General features: G+C 33.2%; 1 protein-coding gene across 3 annotated transcripts in view; it reads right to left on the reverse strand.

Annotated features, from left to right (window-relative positions):
- LOC136990050 (zinc finger CCCH domain-containing protein 13-like) overlaps window positions 1–13645 on the reverse strand; it is a 79141-nt gene extending 65496 nt beyond the window's left edge. For 2 of the 3 annotated variants that reach the window (XM_067288390.1, XM_067288388.1), the window contains exons 1-2: window positions 9896–10065; window positions 4415–4540 (exon numbers count right to left, since the gene is read on the reverse strand). In XM_067288390.1, the coding sequence (XP_067144491.1) occupies window positions 4415–4540 (126 nt within the window). In that variant the 5' untranslated portion in view covers window positions 9896–10065. Of the gene's footprint in view, window positions 1–4414; window positions 4541–9895; window positions 10066–13477 lie in introns of those variants that run through there. The other variant, XM_067288389.1, reaches the window with a different exon arrangement.
- Between the last annotated feature and the right edge of the window lie 6872 nt (window positions 13646–20517).

Consider the following 20517-nt stretch of genomic DNA (forward strand, 5'->3'; position numbering starts at 1 on the left):
GTTTAGCTAGGAGCAAATGGATCTTACGTTCTATCATTCTGGTGGGCGCGTTGGCTTTATCTAAAATCGGTCTAAGCTCTATCCCCTGTTTATACGTTTTGGCATAGGCGAAGAGTCTAGGAACTACTGGTGAGGCTACCGTCGCATTGTCTAGCTGTAACTTTCTTGCCAAGCTGGTACGCATAAATCTGAGGATCCTGGATTGAATCTTATCAACAAAGCCCTTCCCTATTTCCTCACATTCCGTGTCTCGTATATATTTCTGCAGGATGGCAGTGTAAGAGCCTCTCTTCATCAAAACTAGAGCCCTATTCTTGTCAGCTCTCAAAAAGACTATGTTAGTTTCCCGTAGCCATTTCTTGCTTTTATTCAAAGCATTCTGGTATTCTGCCTCCTCACAATGCTTTTTTAGGTTATAGCGCTTCATTTGGAAGTGTGCCTTCCATCTGAAGTATTCTTTTTGGGTCTCGCTCAGGTTGCGTATGAGAGCTTCCATTTCTGGCATGATAGCCTCCGGTGTTAGCCTGTAGAATCCAGGTACAAACATAGGGCCTTTCCTAAGTACTGTTTTAATACATTCAGGGGGATTGATTCCGTCATAACATATTATCGGGGCTTGCACACTTTTTTTATCTGAGGGTTTCTGGGATCTGAAGATCCAGCGTAGTTTTCTCCTGTAACGAGATTTTAGTTTCTCTGCTAGCCTATCCTGAATAAACACAGCTCTGCCATTAGCCTCCACCAAGGTATCGTACTCCATCACGTATAGCTGATCCTCGAGTCTAACAACGCTATTAAGTTTCGAATACCATAGTCTGCGCACTGCTCTAATTGCTTTCCGTAGGCACACGAACCGCAGCTTTGGTAGTAAAGATTCACATCCCGGGGGTAATTTGATACGAAAGATAGACATAGGATACACTAGGTGTTCTCTACATTCGATTAGGAAATCCAACTTCGCCTTGATCCTCGTAAGAGCTAGGACCAGTTTCCTGTATACATTAGCCGGTCTAGCTATTCCAATAAAATCTATCTTAAGAAACGAAGCAATAACAAATATGTCTACTCTAATAACCTTAAGTAGCTTCGCAAAGTATAGTTAGCCAAAAACGTTTTCGGTCCCTTAGGACCTTCTTCAGGTGGGATCTGAGTAGAGAGTGACCCTATGTTCTAAACTCCTGTTACGGATGCATTCCAACCCCCACTCCAGATGTGTACTATAAACAAACATTGTTGCGCATGCGCCGGTGGCTATAACGCTGGGTCGTACATCGCTTGCCACGTCTTCGAAAGTTGCTTTTCATCTTTAAAAAATTCATGCGTTGTATGAATGACAACCCATACGGTCTTCTGATCAAGTTAGAGCAAATGAGCAACGAAGCGGCTCATTTTTTGGACATTAATATTACCTTTAAAGGTGGAGGTTATGACACTAATGTATACCGGAAACCGAATGCTATCCCGATATACATCCCGGCTGACTCCAATGATCCATATAGCTACAAACTGGCAGCCTTTAGAGCACTTACTAGAAGAGCCCACACACACTGTAATATGGAGAGGGACAAGCGGAAGGAGATAGGGAGAATAGCGGAAATAGCTGAAAACCATGGCTATAACAAGAAGATTATACTTAGAATAGCAGACGAACAGGAACGCAACCCCGTAAACCGGTTCGATGCGGTTCTGGAGAATAATCGGCAGCAAGGTGTCTCCCCCATCCTATTATTATTACATATGAATGGCATCTGCACTCCTTATACCGTGAGATTGGTGCATATACTAATACAAAAATAGCCTACAAGCGTAAACCGGACGTTTTCACCCTACTTAGGAAAGGGAAGGATCCGGTGGACGTTAAAAGGGCGCCGGGTGTATACAGAATTTCACTCCGAGATGATAGATTTGATAAGGATCTGGTGTATATCGGTTCCACAAAAAAGATCCCTCGGGCAACGCATCCGAGAGCATAAAACGGATATCGAGAAGAAAAAGGCCAATACTGCCTTGGCTGTATATGCCAGTGAAAACAGCATTACGCCCAGGCTGCAGCAAGCGACCTTGATATGGAGAACCAGGCAGGTACACTACCTTAAGTATTTGGAGGCACTAGAGATCTTTAAAGCGGATTGCCTGGGCTTTTTTATCAACTTTAAAGATGAAAAGCAACTTTCGAAGGCATGGCAAGCGATGTACGACCCAGCGTTATAGCCACCGGCGCATGCGCAACGATGTTTGTTTATAGTACACATCTGGAGTGGGGGTTGGAATGCATCTGTAACGGGAGTTTAGAACATAGGGTCACTCTCTACTCAGATCCCACCTGAAGAAGGTCCTAAGGGACTGAAAATGTTTGCGGCTAACTATACTTTGCGAAGCTACTTAAGGTTATTAGAGTAGACATATTTGTTATTGCTTCATTTCTTAAGATGGATTTAATATACACAAACTTTCATATTACAAATTTCTCTGTGGAATATTTAAAAATATCTGTATTTAATTAAACTTTGAAAGACTAAATGTTACTTTTTGGTATTGATAGATGTCAAAACTGGTTAAACAGACTCATTTCTATGACTATCACTGGTCAGATAGCCATTACAAAAAGTCCATTGCAATAGTATCTTATATTGAATACCTAACATCATCATCAGTTTGAGTTAAATACATGTTGTCAGAATTGATTGTATACAGGAAGCCAATTAATGTATTCCTGAAAGATATTTTTTACTTATTTTTTCATTTGGGCTTCTTCAAAATTATCAAATTATTTGTATTTCTTTACATTTTATAAATAAACTAAGCTGGGCTATTTTCTGACAAAATTATACAAACTTTAGAAAAGTTCTGTTACTTTTTCCAAAACTTTTCTAGCAACCTGGTTAAACTCTAATTATTGCACAAGTGTGTATTCTGTAGATAAAGTTAGTTTAGTATGCAACATTCATTATGTTTAAGTGTAAATGGTTGAATATTAAATAAAAACTGCAAATCATTAAATTAAAAAAGTATAAATAATGACGACAAAAAACAATAATAGATACAAAAACAAAAGTGGAATATCTGTGTTAGAGAATTAGTATCAAATAGTGATCTTTTTTGATGTATTCAAAATTATATGAAATGTCCTCTGACAGCCAGATAATATCAAAGGAAATGTTTAATTATTTAAATCATAATATTTCATTAAAAATAAAATAATTCTTGGTAAAAAATTATAGGCAAAGATAAACTATTTTTGAACATAAATACATAAATATATTTATTTCAATAAAAATACTAGATCTTCTGTTTGGATTTTTGTGTAAAATGCATACGTAAAGCTTTAACTTGTTATTATTACGAGTACAAAGATACTGATGTGGAATATAAAACATCATTACAGTATACTATGTTTACTACCAACACATTCTGCATTTAGCAAATGACAACTTTATATAATAAATTTTCTGTGCTTCCTAGAGTGATCTGTTACAGTAAAACCTTGGTTTTTGTTGACTTCGGTTATCATCGATTTCGGTTTTCGTTGCTTTTTCGCAAAAAATTTGTCTCGGTTTTCATTGATTGCTTCAGATTTCTTCGGCGTGCCCAAATGACTTCACTGCTAATCTTGCGAAAACAAAGGGCGACCCACGTGTTTTCCGGCTCAGTGTGGCATTATTTCTTGTTGTGTGAGCATTACCAACCATTGGCCAATGGTTCCGTTCCTTGAATGCTGGCGAGTTTGGTTGTGGGATTGCGCTTCACCAGGACAGGTTGTCCTGGTGAAGTTTTCCAGGTTTTCTCCACGTCTGTAATGCCTGAGTAAGGTCCAGTTACCCTTAAATAGACCTCCCGGAAGGCATTATTCCCCTGCCATGATACAATCATCATAAACGCTTACAACTACTATTACATGACAATTACGTCACACTTTACCACAGGGCGATATAGGCTAGAAGCTCATTTCAACTAATTTCTACAATACAAGACATTACCCCGCACGTCTAGCCAAACAATTCCATTGCTTTCCTTTAGATTAGTTTTTTAAATTAATTTCTTATTTCTTTTAGTATTTAACACTATATTAATTCTCTATAAAAGGTGTTTTTGGTATGTATTTTGGAGTGTCTAGAACAAATTAATTGAATTTACATTGATTCTTATGGAAATAATTGCCTCGGTTTTTATCGGTTTCGGATTTCGCTGATTGTTTTCAGTCGAATTATTGACAGTAACCGAGGTATCACTGTATATGGAAATTTGATTGTACATGTAAAGAAAAAATGTTTAAATCATAAATAAAAATATATAATAATAATGTGAAATAAATTTATTTAAATTAAATAAACTTAAAAAAAATTCTGCTGCAAAAATTAGATTAATATGTTTCATTTGATAACACAATGCTTTAAAAGATATTAAGACAACTCACTTCTTGAGATTGTGAACTGACATTAATTGTACCAGGTCCTAGTCTTTCAAAGACACTTTGTCTTCTAGGTGCTTCAGCATTATCATTATTTTCAACTGTTACCTTTCGCTTTACTTTGGTAGACATCTATAATATAAATAAAACTATTTAAATTGATCAAATTTAAATGTATAAAAATAAACTTTGAAAGTTAAGACTTTATTGAATAATTATCTTTTTAAAATTAATTTCCAAGCTTTTATGATATAACATTTGAAAGAAATAAAAATATAGATACTAATTTTAAGTTATCTGTAATAATAATTTATTTAAAATATTTTAAAGTGTTTATAAATAAAGAATAAAATAGAATTTTTTTATTCTCTCTTCAGACAAACCAGTTCTAACTTTGGTTAAAGTATATACGAGTTGAAATTTTATAATAGTTTTCTATACTTTGTTTTTAATCCTTTCAAATACAAAAATATTGCACCTTTAAATACTGTTTTTTAATCAAATTTATCAATTGAATAATTATCTATTGTGACATTGTCACAATGCTGAGCTGCAATTTTTAATCATATTTTTAATTTATTTAATTTAAAATATATGCTCGCCACCTCAAATTAGCAGCAGTGTCTTGCTCCTGTACATCATACTTTTCCTTTAACAATAGAGTCGTGCTGGTCATCTATAAACTGCTCTCGGGGAAAAAAATTGAAATTGAAATAACGTGTCTTTCAGTTTGCATCGAATGTCCTTAAGGTTTCCACGTCTGGTCTCGGATTTCATCTATCTAACTCCATTCATGAGATTAAGACAGACGACAGTGGGAATTTATAGGTCTACAATTTCATATAGCAGAGGATATGTGTACAATACTATATAACCAAACTCTTGATTTACATAGTAAATTGGTTCCATGTAAATCTGAAATCTTGGTAAATCAAGACTAACATTGACATGGAAATGGAGGGTTAGGTTTCAAGGTTATTCAAGGTGACTATTATAAAATGAATAAAATGAAATTTCATTCTATATCTTCTTTGCTTGTTGATAAAGAAACAATTTTCCTCTTCTGCTTTAGATGAAAATTTTACATCACTTTCATTAGTAAACTTTTTTGATTCCAGATTACAATAGAGAGTCGTAAATCGGAATCAATTGGGGACTGGGGTTGTTCAGATTAGTGATTTGTTCCGATTACCGATTATGTACAAAAAAATATATTAACCTGTCCGATGTTCAAATTTTTCTCTGTTGCGTGTCACTTCGTGTTGAATTTTTCTCTGTTGCATGTCGCTTTGTGTTGAATTTTTGTCGATTTTAAGCCTAATGAAAATTTTTATAATAATAATCGAGGCTATCGTATCGTTAAAAATTATTTCTTCATTTTGTACAAACAAAATAAATATATTGAAGAATATAAAAACATGAAAATTATACTTTAGAAGTAAATCTAGTATGAAAAACGTTCGATTCAGCACGACACAGTCCGACTGAAAATCGTTCCCATTACCGGCGATTCCGATTACCGGGGTTCCAATTAACGACTCTCTACTGTATTCTAATTTGTTCACTGCAGGTTTTGACAATCTTATCCCAATAAAATCTGTTATAAAAGCTTAATTTTTATTTCTAATTAAGTTTTTATAAACTTTCTTATGTAGAGATGTGTTTAATGCATATGTTGTGAAGTTGAAATGAAGTACAAAATAGAGAATCTCATCTCTTTGAATGTATAAGTTGAATAATTATTGTAAAACAATTACAATGTCATAACAACACACGCTAAAACACTAAGTATATTAATAAAAACACTTAGGCCTACTTTTAAAATAAAATACTGAATACTAAAACATTTTAAAACACTACGTTAAAATGAAACTAACTACCATGTAAAATAAAATTTTGTTGCATTTTTCCAACCTTGCTACACCAAACTTATGCAGTTTGAGTACCATACAACTCTGTAAATTAAAGGTTAGACATATTTATGTATTTCAATACAGTATGTATAAATCAACTGATATTTGTATGTTAAATGATCAATAAGAATCCTCAATAAAGTAAACACAGTTTCTAACTTTTAAATTTCTTCATTAACATTGCATTTTTTCATATTAGGAAGTTATTAATGTTACAAATCAAAAAATGGCAAATGCAGTCTGGCAATTAACACAAACTGACTAATGTCAGAAATGGCTTTACTATTTATTAGTACGCAATATTTGTGGTAAAACTGTTCTTTAAAGATGTATCCTTGTGAAGTGATACTGTTGTGAATTTTTTGTTGTTAAATGTCGGTATGACAATATTCACGCCAAAGACCGTATAAACGTTGCGAAAAGTTCACTGAGTTCAGCGTTATATACATGTTTGCTTGTCGCAAGTACTTTCGATGAACCTTACTGTCGTCGTCTTCAGGCGAGTTCGTAAATTTGCCGAAAAACTTTAAAAAGAAACAAAACCGATGCAGAATGGAACGCATAAAGCTTTACCAAAGCCATTACGAACGTAAATCAAAAATTCAAAAAAACATTCGAAAGCCGATCGAGCATCTAGCTCCACGACTAGCGAGGCCGCGCATACGCAGAGCCGCGCTTACGCTAATCGTATATTAGATAATGCTAAAGCGCATTTAAACGCTTGAATAACGTGACCCAAATATTGGGCAGCTCAAGAGTGGGAGTGTTGCATGCTTCTAACGTAGTGGTAAGGAGGGATTCCCAGATGAAAACTGTTTTTCTATCATTGCAACACTTGAGCATATGCGCTTGCGACCATAGCGGATTGAAACCCTGTTCGAGAGCCTTTTTTGCTAGCTCTGTGGAGTGCCTACCCCTCACCACATCGTCCTGGTGCTCGGCGAGGCGGCTGACAAGCATTCTGGTGGTGGCCTCGATATATCGTGTGCTTATTCCCGTTGCTAGATTTTCCAGTGGAACAGCACAGACCCGCGATTTCTCGAGCGTGGAGAGCTTGTCTCTGTCATTACACAGAAGCTTGCGCAAGTTTGGAAGTGGAGCTAATGGCAGTACCAGGTTGCGCTTCCTAAATATTCTGCAGATACATATAGAGAGGGGTCCGAGGTATAGCAATGATGCTTGCATCACCGAAACCTCCCTCTTGCTGCTTAGCGTGGTGCTTGGAAACAACGATTTCTTTACCCTACTGAGCACGTGTAAATTTTGCACCCGAGAAGCCAGCCGTGCGTACTGCCAAACTGATGTTATCTAACTCGATATTGGCCAGCTCCTGCGTAGAGGAAAGCAAAAATGCCCTTCTTATGAGGGAGGCGATGGCTGCGTTGACATATCGAGAAGGCTGAAAGGCCTCTGCTGGGATGATATACAGAGCTATGTTGGCCTTGTGGTGTACCGAAAACTGTAGACCTTCCGTGGACTTACGTATACGCAGGTCTAAGAACATAATTGCATCGTCGTTCTCTTTCTCCCAGGTAAAACTAATAGAAGGGTATACGCTTGAGAGATGTTGCTTAAAGGTAAGAAAAGCCTCCTCTGTGTCATCCCACGCTACTAAGATGTCGTCTACATAGCGTAGATACAAGCACGGGTAGCGGATAGCAAGTGGGGAATCGAACGTTCTACGCTCTATCTCTCTCATGACGAGTTTCGCTAAGATGGCAGATAAAGGGGAACCCATGGGGACCCCTTGCTTTTGTAAATAAATTCTCTGGTTGAAATGGAAGTAGTTATGCTCAGTGACAAAAACGAGCGCATCTCGTAAGTCAAGTACCTGCTGGATGCTGAAGTTGTTTTTTAATAGGAGAGAGTTAGCCAGCATTACGGCCTCAAAGGTGGGTACAGAAGGGTATAAAGAAACTACATCTAACTTGTAGAAGGTGTAGGCATCGTGTGGTAGAGCTCCGATGCTTGACGCGATGGTGGACTTGGCGATAACAGAGGAGGGAGTGACGTGTGGGGAATCCGGAACTATGGCGCGGAGAAATTTAGCGAGCACTTTCTCTAAATACCTTTCGACAAGCAAACGTGGATATAACGCTGAACTCAGTGAACTTTTCGCAACGTTTTTTTGTTGTTATACTACCATTCCACATTTGAAATTTGAGTAATATTGTACACCAACTTTAAAGTACATTTATTTTTTTTGCAACAGAATGTATTTTCACTTTGCATGCCAATAAAATTTACTAAGAATAATTCATGGATTTCCATACCTAACATTCATCTTAATTCCTATAAGTATTTATTTTTTCCATACAATTAATATCATGCTGCTAGTATGAGACTATATTTAGACTTCATTTAAGTCAAAATAAAAAAAATTTGTTATGATTGCTTTGTTATGTTTTTTTACTAGGTTATTTTTTTAAATCAGTTTTTTAGTTTTTTGATTTTATTGAAAACTTGTATTATTTTGGGGCAGTTATCTCTTGACTATTGGCATTATTTATGTATGTATGTACAAAATCATACACAGTCAACAGTTACAGGAAAAAACTTAGCACTACGCCATCAACTCTCACATTTTGCTGTTTTGTTTTGAGTTTTCAATTAGTCTCTACTACTCAATTGAACAGCTTCAATCTTTAGCTGATACAGCACTAACGTTTGCAAATAATGCCACAGTTTGCAAACAGGCACACAGAATCTTGTGAGTGATCTGTGTGAGTACACTGATTACCGCAGCTATTCAATATTATCATTCATATCCTACACACGGGGTGTATAAAATATAAATCGAACTCACTTGTGCCTATTGACCGGTGTGAAATAAATAACTTCAATTCAACGAACGTTTTCTGGACGCCTTCCGTGTCCTTCTTCAGGTTAACTGCTGGATTCTATTATTTTTAAAAAACTGCGTTCCGATCTTTTAAGAACAAATTCAAATGAAGATAGTTCGAAAGGTATAGAGATAGAGATGCGATAGAGATACATAAAGCGCAAACTAAAACAACATGCATTAATTCACGCGACGAGATAACTCTTTCGCTTGCTTGGCAAACTTTATTACAAGAGGATGCATAAAGATTTATTTGGGTCCGATAACACATGAAATCATGTGACCCAAAGATAAAAAAGAATAAAAAGATTAAAAAGAATATGATACAGTACGACAAGGAGCACGACAGATATAGCGCATGCGCGATGGTCATCGCGCTTTCGAACTATCTTCATTTGAATTTGTTCTTAATAGATCGGAATGCAGTTTTTTTAAAAATAATAGAATCCAGCAGTTAACCTGAAGAAGGACACGGAAGGCGTCCAGAAAACGTTCGTTGAATTGAAGTTATTTATTTCACACCGGTCAATAGGCACAAGTGAGTTCGATTTATATGCTATTCAATATTAACCAATTGCCAAAGTTCATAAGTGTTGTAAAGAGTCACTTCCAATGTGTTCTATTTTGTTTGGGAATTAGTTTTAGTTTGTTATTCTATTTATTTTGGGATGTTTTATTTTTGTTAAGGATAGACTACCATCCCTCACCCAGGCAAATTCAAAAATAACTCACCTTACTACAATGACTGCTGGCAGCAACTTATGATGTCATCAAACCCAGAAATGATATCTCGGGCAGAGACTTTCTGTGGAAGTTAAAAGAATGATCTCCCACCCCAAATTATCATCAGAAATGCAATAAAAAAATTATAAAACTACTTGTAAGGGAGATGACATTAATTAACAAAACCAATTACTAGAATGAATGAAGTGTTAAAAAGTATGTAAATAGGGTCGAGTGAGCATATGCTTGTAATGCACCCCCAACTGCACTTTAAGGAAGAGACAAATTGAAAAATCAAACAAGGTGGTGCTAAGGATTGAGTGAGATTGACAAAAGGCTTTCCAGTTCCAGTGACAACAGAGTTTCTTGATGATGGATGGACAAATTAATAAAATTCAGTGTGCTCTTTTGATATTTTTTTCATATTTTGCTTGTCAGAGTGGAGATTGTTGTAGCTTAATTTGTATGTCCCCAAATGTGGGAAAGTTTTGTATATACAATGGAACCTCGCTTAACAAGCATACTTCGTTCCAGAATCTTTCTCGTAATGCAAAACACTCGTTAAGCGAAAGAATTTTTCCCATAGAAATTAATGTAAAATACGATAATGCGTTCCATGTTGAAAAAATACTCAAATATTTTATGTATAACATTTATTCAAAGAAAATTACACAATGTAGATTGTTAAGAAGCGTGAATCATCTTCATCTTTTCTTCTAGCATGGAATGAACCAATCTGGAATACAAATTTGATTTGCAGAAACAAAAATATCACAGATAATATGTTTGACGAAGATGCCAAACAATATGCCAAATTTTGGGCTATGTAAAGGTTATAATTAAATATTAGAACTAGAGGTAGGCAGTTATGCTGCCATCTCGTATTACATTTAATAATTGTAAATAATTAATTTTTAATTTAGACATTTTAAAAATTTAATTTGAAATTGGTCATTAAATTTAGTATGAGATGGCATGTTTATTATATAACGGGCTATGGTTGTCGATGTTTATACGTAATATGTGTGAACACAAGTTTGGAAAAATGTGTGATCACGAGCGACACTAAGATGCTAGCGGAACGAGTGCTAGACACAGACTGATGGAGCATGTGCACAATCCAGGATTTCCCCTCTCCTTGTCATTCATTATGCGAAACATCGCTCGTTAAGCGAGTCAATTTTTTACAATTTGTTTTGCTCGTTATGTGAACTACTTGTTATGCGAGGTGCTCGTTAAGCAGGTTCCACTGTATTTGTTTTGGTTTTTTGATAAATTATCTTTATTTGCAAGTTATTCTCTAACATTATTTCTTAGTTGTACATATTCAGGTTTTTACTAATAAATAGATTCTTTTGCATTATGTATAGTAATTATTTCGAGTTTTGACATTAATAACAATTTGCATTTATTTTATTGCTGTGCAAAATCCAGGCCTGGAACTTTCGAACACTTTGTTTATGTAATGCACTGTTATAATATTATTTGGGCTTTTGATTCGATAGATAAGATGTTACAGTGTATCCATACAAACATTTCTTTCTAGTAATTGGTAATTATCCAATTGCCCAATTATATCACAACTGTTTGTAAAGCTCCATATTTCTGTTTGCTATTAGAGGCTCTAGTCAATGCTCACAATGCCACATCTTGACAACAGGTGATCAAATCCAATTAGATTGCCTAATGCAGAGGTATAATGAATGCCTCAACATTAGGCGATATTCTGTGCAGTGAAGCAATTGCACATAAACATCACGCAGGTGTAGTTTCAGCACGTATTCTGGTGCAGTCTTTTCAATGTACAGAACAACAGAATTGAAAGGTTTTGTGACAACTTGCATTTGTATTTTCTCTTTCTTTTCAAGTTGAAAATGGAATGATGTATCTCAGCATATGGTGCCATAATATGCACCACATGCTGAGATACATCACTCCTAGTATCATCATTACTTCTGACAGTGCAGACCAATATCATAGTTGTACAACTTTAGGCTTCATGGACAATAACATTGTACAGTAAAACAACAACCTTTTTTTCGTTCCAGCAGTATTTTAATTACATAAAAACATTTTCAACTGCTTTAAGCAGCCTTCATCAGTTAAATATACAGCAAAAAAGAACGTAGAATTATAAAATTATGAAAATAAGAACGTTTATATTTCGTAAATTTAGAACTCTTCGTTCTTATTTTCATAATTTTATAATTCTAACGTTCTTTTTTGCTGTATATTTAACTGATGAAGGCTGCTTAAAGCAGTTGAAAACGTTTTTATGTAATTAAAATACTGCTGGAACGAAAAAAAGGTTGTTATTTTACTGTATAGAAACAATTCCAGTAAGCTTTGTTTATTATTTAATAACATTGTAAGTTGCAACTAGCAGAATAGTGGCAATGTGTTAACTGAAGAATGAATTATTGAAACTCAATTTGTTTTTACATTGATTTGTCAACATTTATGATTCCAAGACCCATACTCAGAACAATGAGAACAAAAATCATTGGTTGAAGAAGTCCACCAAGGCTCTCTGCACAAGAGTCTGCAAGGTTACATCTAAAGGACACAGTTCCTGTTGAAAGTGTCATTGGCACAATTCTAGCATTTTTTTTTTGGAAATATTGCAGCCATCTATCCAGGCCCCTTACAAGTGCCTCCAACTCCTCTTAATCATTGTGCCAACTGAGCAGATGAGCCCTACTTTAATGTCCTCATGCACAAGGGTAATGACAAAGAATCATCAGAACAAATGACTACCCAATGAATGTAATTTGTGTGTAGGCCAATGGATACATGCAGATGTAAAGCAGGGATACATAATCTATTTCATACAATATTAGGTGTTTTAAACACAATCTTCAGGACCTAGTCAAGGCAAAGTCTAGCAGTCTAACCCATTTTCTACCAAATATGAAAAAGAAACAAGGTAGCCAGTCTGAGATGTGAAAAATGTAGAAGACATTGTTGAAAGTGAGTGTATAGTATTTCTTTGCCTTTTACACTGACAGTAAGAATGATCACAGGCATGGTAAAACTAGCTTAGAAACATGAGATTGGCAAATGTTAATTAGCTGGAAATGGTCAAATTCAAGGTCATAAAAGCTCACTATTGGATCCACAGTTCCTTTTGATTTGTTATTTGTTTGATTATAGCCTACAACTCCGTCATAACACCAAAGATGCCTAGCAGAAGTAAACTGTATCAAATTATTGTTAACTGATTTAAAAAAAGGCTGTTAATAAAAAGGCAAGTTGACTGAACAAATTAAATAATGTTTTATAAGCATCAGATTGGTACATACCTTAAATGAATATAATTTAAAGTTCCAGGTATTAATTTAACTATTTAATTCAACAATATTTCTTATATAATACATTATTTATTTGAAATCTCATAACTCCATTATCCAATATGAAAAAAGTATCCATTAGAAATACAAATTAATTGTCATTAAAATAAAATGGAAAGTAAATTAATAGAAAAACCAATCAAATATATATAAAAGCCAATCCATAAGAAAAACAAAAACAAATTCACAAATCCATAACCATGATAATTTTGTTTTGTTTTTCTTCAATAAATAAGCTTACCTCAGAATTTAAATCAATAGAATCTAAAGAATATTAGCAAATTAAATCCCCTTTATAACTTTACAGTTGAAATGACTTCTAATTTAAAATCAAAATATAATTTAACATTGCCATTTGTTTACTAGACTCCATGTTTTTCCGGGAAAATGTAACACATTCTTTCGAATTTAAATTTCCGATTCCATATAGCCAAAAACTAGCCAAATAGCGATTCTAAAACTCGGTGTACAATTAAAAATAAATATAAAATTAATATTTATAAATAAATATTAATGCGATAAACGAACTTAATATATTTTATTTTCTACTTTTAGACTTAATTACAAAACAATTTTTTTTATGTATTTAGAACATTTCGCGTATAAAAATACATGATTCATTTTAAATTTATTTAAATTAAATTTAAATTATTAATTGCAATTAATTATTCGAATTAATTTAATTTCTATTTTTTCCATCGATATAATAATACGATTTAATAATTCAAAAGTGTAGAAAAAATTGCCTTTATACGTAGTTTAATTTAGGAAACTTTTATGTTTTATATTCATAATTTAGGAATTAATATCTCTTTGAGAAAATTATTTGATGCATTTGCATTAATTAACCTATTTTTGATACCGCCGAAGCGATGTAAACAATAAATTAACATTTGTTTTATGTGATTGGAGCGCGTGTTTTAATATTTAATATCGTTTAGTGTAAATTTAGACTTCGCTAAGCAATTAATTACCTTTTGTTGTGAATATTTTGTACGTAATTCAAAGAACTTTTTCATGATTACAATTTTACAGAATACAAAACATTTAAATCATTACTAACATGAATAACGGTTAAGGAACAGAATAATATAAATAATTTCACAGATAATTTTGTATTATTATTATATTTAGAAATATTTATAACATTTTAAAATATATTAATACCATAAAATTTAATAAAATGACTAATCATTTTAAAACTTTATTAAAGATATTTTTGTAAGAAAAGAAGTAATTTACAATTTAAGATATTTTTTAATGAATTATAATAAAAATTTAATAATAATTAATGAAAACGTAATTAAAATAATCATAAATTTATGTATTAAGAATTCAGAACTAATTTAATTTTCAACCAACAGATGGAAGCACGCATCAAACATGGTGGAATTTGTCTCCCGCTTCACCACGAATTAATGTCTCGATAATAAAATTTTAAATATTTTTAAAATTAATTTTGGGAGACGATTAAAATTAATTTAAAGATTAAATTAATTTTTACGTCAAAAAAAAAAATAATAATAATATTCCGTCGAAATTTATTTAGTTTACCGACAAAAGTTAACGTTACTTAATATCTTACCGCTTTCCCATTTAATCTTGGAACACATAATTAAAGGATGGAAAATAAATGGAATACCAAATGTCAAAGCATTTACTTCTCTATCAGAAATTGAATGACGTATTCTTAATTAAAGTTACAAAATGAGAAGAAGGTGAGCTTAACTTCCAGCGGCGAAACGAAATTCTAGTCAATTGATATCCTTAATACATTTAATCAGAAATAAATTTCACCGATAATTTTAAATCTTCGAGTGAAATTTTCTTTAATTTATCCTTTAAATTGGTTAATGTTATCGTAAGAATTAAAATTTTCGCATTTTTCGCTTCATTAATCAAGATTCTTCGGGCATACTTAAGAGTTTTCTCTCCTTTCCGACTCAACGTTACCAATTTACAAACGGCGTAAATAATGAAATTTTGATAGAATTTCGTACTAAGAAGTTTAATTTTTATTTATATTACATTTGCAAACTGTAAAAAAAGAATAAAAATTGATAATCCGCAGCACCAATTTGCATATAAGTCATAATATATTAGGGCCCGGCCTATGAATCCATAACTTAGGATCTGGCGTTATCAGCCCATAGATTAGGGGTTCGCATTATGAGTCTATGGGCTTAAGGCCTGGTATACGAATTGATGGCTTAGGCCCTCATATTTTTCAGTGTATTCATTATTTGGTAGGGAAGAAGGAGTTACAGCTTAGGACCACAGCAAGTCGGATCCTCTTTGGAGCATTACGTTAAGAAAGAACTACTTATTAAATATTAAATTAGACGATAAAAAGCGAAAGAACAACTTAAAAGAAGTAATAATCGCTGGAAATGATATTATCGATTTTTCCCCCCTTCAGGGTATTTAATTTCTGTCTTGGTTGAAATTAATTCTTCAGTTTAAATATATTTTTCTTATCTAAACACATATAATTCCATCACGGATATTTCAATTTTCTTCTATCTTCTTGTAAGAACAATTTTAAGATAAAATGTTTACTTAGAAAAACTATTATATTAGATATTAAAAAGAAAACGTGTGCACGAATTTGCTTGTGTATCCATTAGTGTAATCCATTTTCAATCATTTCTTCCCCCCAAATTCCGCATCTCTACAACTCTTATAAGCTGTTTACGAAACAGAAAATGGCCCATTTATTTTATTTATATATATATTTATTTTTATATTTTACTTATCTCTAAATCGCTGGAAGTATTGTTTTTATACACACCGGATTTTATTTTTTATAAACATTTTATTATGTTTTAGTTTATATATATATATAGAAAAACTTGACATTTTTGGACTCGGGGGAGGCCTCGAAACGTGGAGAAATGCAAAAATGTTCGGCAGCTTTCTTTATGTTAATGTGTGGGTGGTAGTGGTGCGTTATATCTGCGTGGAAAATTTAAATTAGGGTCTTCGGGGAAACTTTTTGGAAAATATTTTCCTATAAAAGATTGGCCCACCTGTTTGGTGGTGTTCCGGACATTTGCCCTTTTCCCCATAGGATAACGCATTACTAGTGGGGGCACGATTTTGTTCGCCCAAATTGAAGCTTAATAACTCCTGTGCATTTTGTCGAAAATTTCTGAAATTTTGTACGAAGTTTCGTGTATTAGAGAGGAATGTTTCTAGAAATTTTTAGAAAAATCGAATTATTGGTTCGGGAGATATGGTCCTTCCTCCTTAATATCTCCAGTACTAATCTGAAGACTTATAAAGTAATTTGAGTCCGGAAAGTCCAGCAACAATGTTGCCATTCTTTTCCCTACATTTTTAACCTATAAAAACTCGTATATTTGTAAATTAATATAATAAAAAAAAAAAAAAAAGAAAATAAGTTTATACGACAAATAGGCCTAATATCAGGAAGAGAAATTGAGAGTAAAGGAAATTTTTTTTCTACTGGAATAAACTAAAATGTTTCATTTTATGAGATAAAAAAACGTATAAAAATATTTTAGAACTCGGTCGTAGCGAGATCATAAAGTTTTATTGTAGAAAAGAAAATATTAAGTTAAAATTAAACGTGTAGTGTGTACTTTTCTACCAATGGAAGAATTGATAAGCACAATCGATTGCTTTAACCTAAGTTTAATTGCTTAATTTGATATAAATAATCGCAGTAAATCTCATTTATCGAGGGATTTAACAGAATAATGTGGCCAGAATCTCTCCGTTTGAATATAAAATGGCGGCTAGAGCCATCGGAACAATTATCATACACATGGCCGACTTTAAAGTCAATTTCTTCAATTTAAAATTGATTTTACGAACGAGGAACGAAGCATTTACAAGGAACCATGCAATTAAATTTTTACTGTTTCGGCTGGAAAATTCAACAGCGAATCTAAAGTGAAATTTAGCTAGAAAATGGTTTTCGTGCCCATTACCATTTATGCCGAAAGGTGATATCACCACCGTTGTATGTACGCTCGATTGATGCAGATCCACGAGAGACGTGAAATTATAGAAAAGGAACTAGGATAAGAGCTATTTCTATTCATATTTTTCTTCTAGAATGTATTCCAGAAAGTTCTGACACGTAGATGACTATATTTAATAGGACCATAGAAGCAGATGGAGGCATAAGTGAATTTTACCTACTTGAATCGAAGATTTAAAACATGCCTTTGTCAGTTATACTTCTATAAAAGAAATGGCACGTAGTAATAGATGAAAACTACTGTTTTTACGACTTTTTCCGCCGTGGTAATTCGTCAGAATAGAATTGAAAGGAACAAATTCCATCTCCATTGAAAATGGAGTCGCTAAATATCTCCCCCCCAAAAAAAACAGTCGCGAACTTAAGAAAAGCAACAACATTATCCCTCACTCTAGGGAATTCCAGGGAAATTCTGTTATCCGAGGCTATGCAATTTATAGAAAAGGTGTTATTTTTTTTTTATAATTTTTAGTCAAACTAGCTGCGTGTGCCCGGCATTTGTGGGTATTTTTTGAGAGGATGGGAGATTGGTGAGGTTGTGATGAAAAAAACAATGTGTCTTAGTAACTAAAAAGTACATTTATTAAGCCCAGTTAACAATAATAAAACTACAAAACACACAAAAAAAAATTGCTCGGGATTAAGTCGAGGTTGGGTGAACCCCACGCTACTTTTAAAGAACATCCCTGCCAAATTTGGTACAGAACCATTTACCTAACACGTACAAATACGGGTTTTGTCTCTTATATATACAGTAAAACCTGCGTAAACCGGTTTGTTTCCGTTTTGGACAGGTTTCACTTTATATAAAATAATCTTAATCAACCTCGGAGGAAAACGATTTCGGAGTTATTCAAATTACAAATCATTCGGAGACAAATTAAATGCAGAATCTCGATATATATATATATATATATTCTTTTTTATTGTTCTATATTTTTCCAGTTGACAATGAATTCTTTCACAAAGCTTGATTGGCAATCGCAGCAGGAACACTTTATCTCCTGCTCGGCCAGCTTTTCCTTCAATCTTTAACTAAGCTTTAAATTCCGTAATAAAGGTGTGACGTCATTTCTCATCAGGAGAATCTATTATGCTCCCTTCCACCGAATCAATTTTAATCCGCAAGAACAAAACACATACCGGCATTAATTTTTATACAAAATATAAACCTAAAAAATATATATATTTATTTACGTGATTGTTTTTATATTAAGTTTTATAAACCATTACAGTAAAATCTGTCTAAAGCGGAACCCGGATAAAAACCAGCGTAAATGTAAATTTCGTGCGTTATAAACCTGTTCAAATGGAAACCTGTCAAATATTCTGTCCGTTTTACACAGGTTTTGCTGTAAACGGTTTCTTAACTCTGGGTTTATGTCAAATTATTTAAATAAAAATTAAATGTGACCATCAAATGAAACCACTGAACACCGGTCGTGGGTTCGTGCCTGTCTTTATGGGGTTTTCTCCACGTGTATAATGCCAGTTTCTCATAGAAAGTTCACTCACGAGGCACTCCCTCCGGCAGATCGCCCACGTTGTTTTGTTTGTATACTCTGTATACAAACAAAACAAAAAAAGAAAGAGAAATAAAGATTATTTGAACCATTAAAACACAAAAATAACGATTTCTAATAAACATTACATGTATATTTTTTCTTTAAATAGTAAAAAAAAATTCATTAAAGTTAATTTAAAATGGCTTTATATAAGAATTAATAGAAGTAATGAATATTTTTGAACAAAGAAGTAAATGCCAGTTGTTTCTTCTGTGGTGGAATTCGTTTCATAAACATATTGCATTTTAATGACATCATTAAGTCAGAATTTCAATAATATAAAGTTAATCTGGTCCAGAGATTAGTTTTATGCACCGATACGAGCGGGATGATTTTAAATATGAAGGACAACATTCCCGAAAGAGATAATAATAATTGGGAATTGTTAGCAACGATAATAATCGGGATGATCCTTTATGAAATGGTCATTACATGTCAAAGATAAATAAAGATTGCTGTAACGAATCCAGAAGTAATTTGTCGAGGATTACTAATATTTAGTTCGGTTACTGTTTAATTACAGTGAAACCTGTCTAAACAGAACGGAAACCTGCCAAATCGAAAAATATTTGTTACATTGAGATTCCGATTTACACAGGTTTTACTGTATTTTTTTCCGTTCAGGCAGGTTTCCGTTCTATTCAGGTTTTATCATATTAAACTAATATTTAATTTTAATAAAGGGAAATCATTTCGCGTGTTAAAAATGATAATTTGTTTGTAATTCTGAGTTTTCGCGTGGGCCGCTCGATAACGTACTTATAGTTTATTACCCCTTTGTTACGAGAGAAATTATATTAAATTAAAGTTTATAAGTTTGCAAAATCCCACGTGAAAAGTTACATTTTCAACAGGAAAATCGAATTTGAAATCGCATTAACAGAAAAAAAAGATCTTATCAGAAATGCCATTAGGATACTGTGATTTAATAAAAGTTTGTTTGTAAAGTCTATTAACTGATTTAAACATTATAAATAATTGATGCAGTTTGAACCATTTTTAAGTCGTGATGTAAAGTCGATGTAAAGATTTATTTATGTATAATTTAAAGTAAAATGTTATTTCTTATCACGCATCGGATCTTTAGATACAGTAAAATCTGTATAAATCAGAATAAAATACAGCAAAAGCTGTGTAGATAGGAATCCACGCTACCAAATACAGTAAAACCTGTGTATACAGGAGTCCACGCTACCAAATACAGTAAAACCTGTGTATACAGGAATCCACGCTACCAAATACAGTAAAACCTGTGTATACAGGAATCCACGCTACCAAATACAGTAAAACCTGTGTATACAGGAATCCACGCTACCAAATACAGTAAAACCTGTGTATACAGGAATCCACGCTACCAAATACAGTAAAACCTGTGTATACAGGAATCCACGCTACCAAATACAGTAAAACTTGTATAAATCGAAATCGCAGGATACCAAATATTTTTTCCGGTTTGGCAAGTTTCTGTTCTATTCGGGTTCCGTTTTAGGCAAGTTTTGCTACATTAAAATGTCCAGATAATACAAATAAACACAGTTTTATGATTTAATACATTAAAGACACGGACATGTTTTTCTTATAATTGATTACTACTCGAATATGTTTTGATTTTAATATAAAATAAGCTATTTTTGCGTTATTAAACAGTATCAATCTCGACGTGTGACATAAGTGATTAATATTAATGCTATTGAAGTGAATTACTTA

Source organism: Centruroides vittatus, unplaced genomic scaffold, assembly GCF_030686945.1.
Source record: "Centruroides vittatus isolate TY-2023 unplaced genomic scaffold, ASM3068694v2 scaffold_861, whole genome shotgun sequence".
NCBI classification, from domain to species: Eukaryota; Metazoa; Arthropoda; class Arachnida; order Scorpiones; family Buthidae; genus Centruroides; species Centruroides vittatus.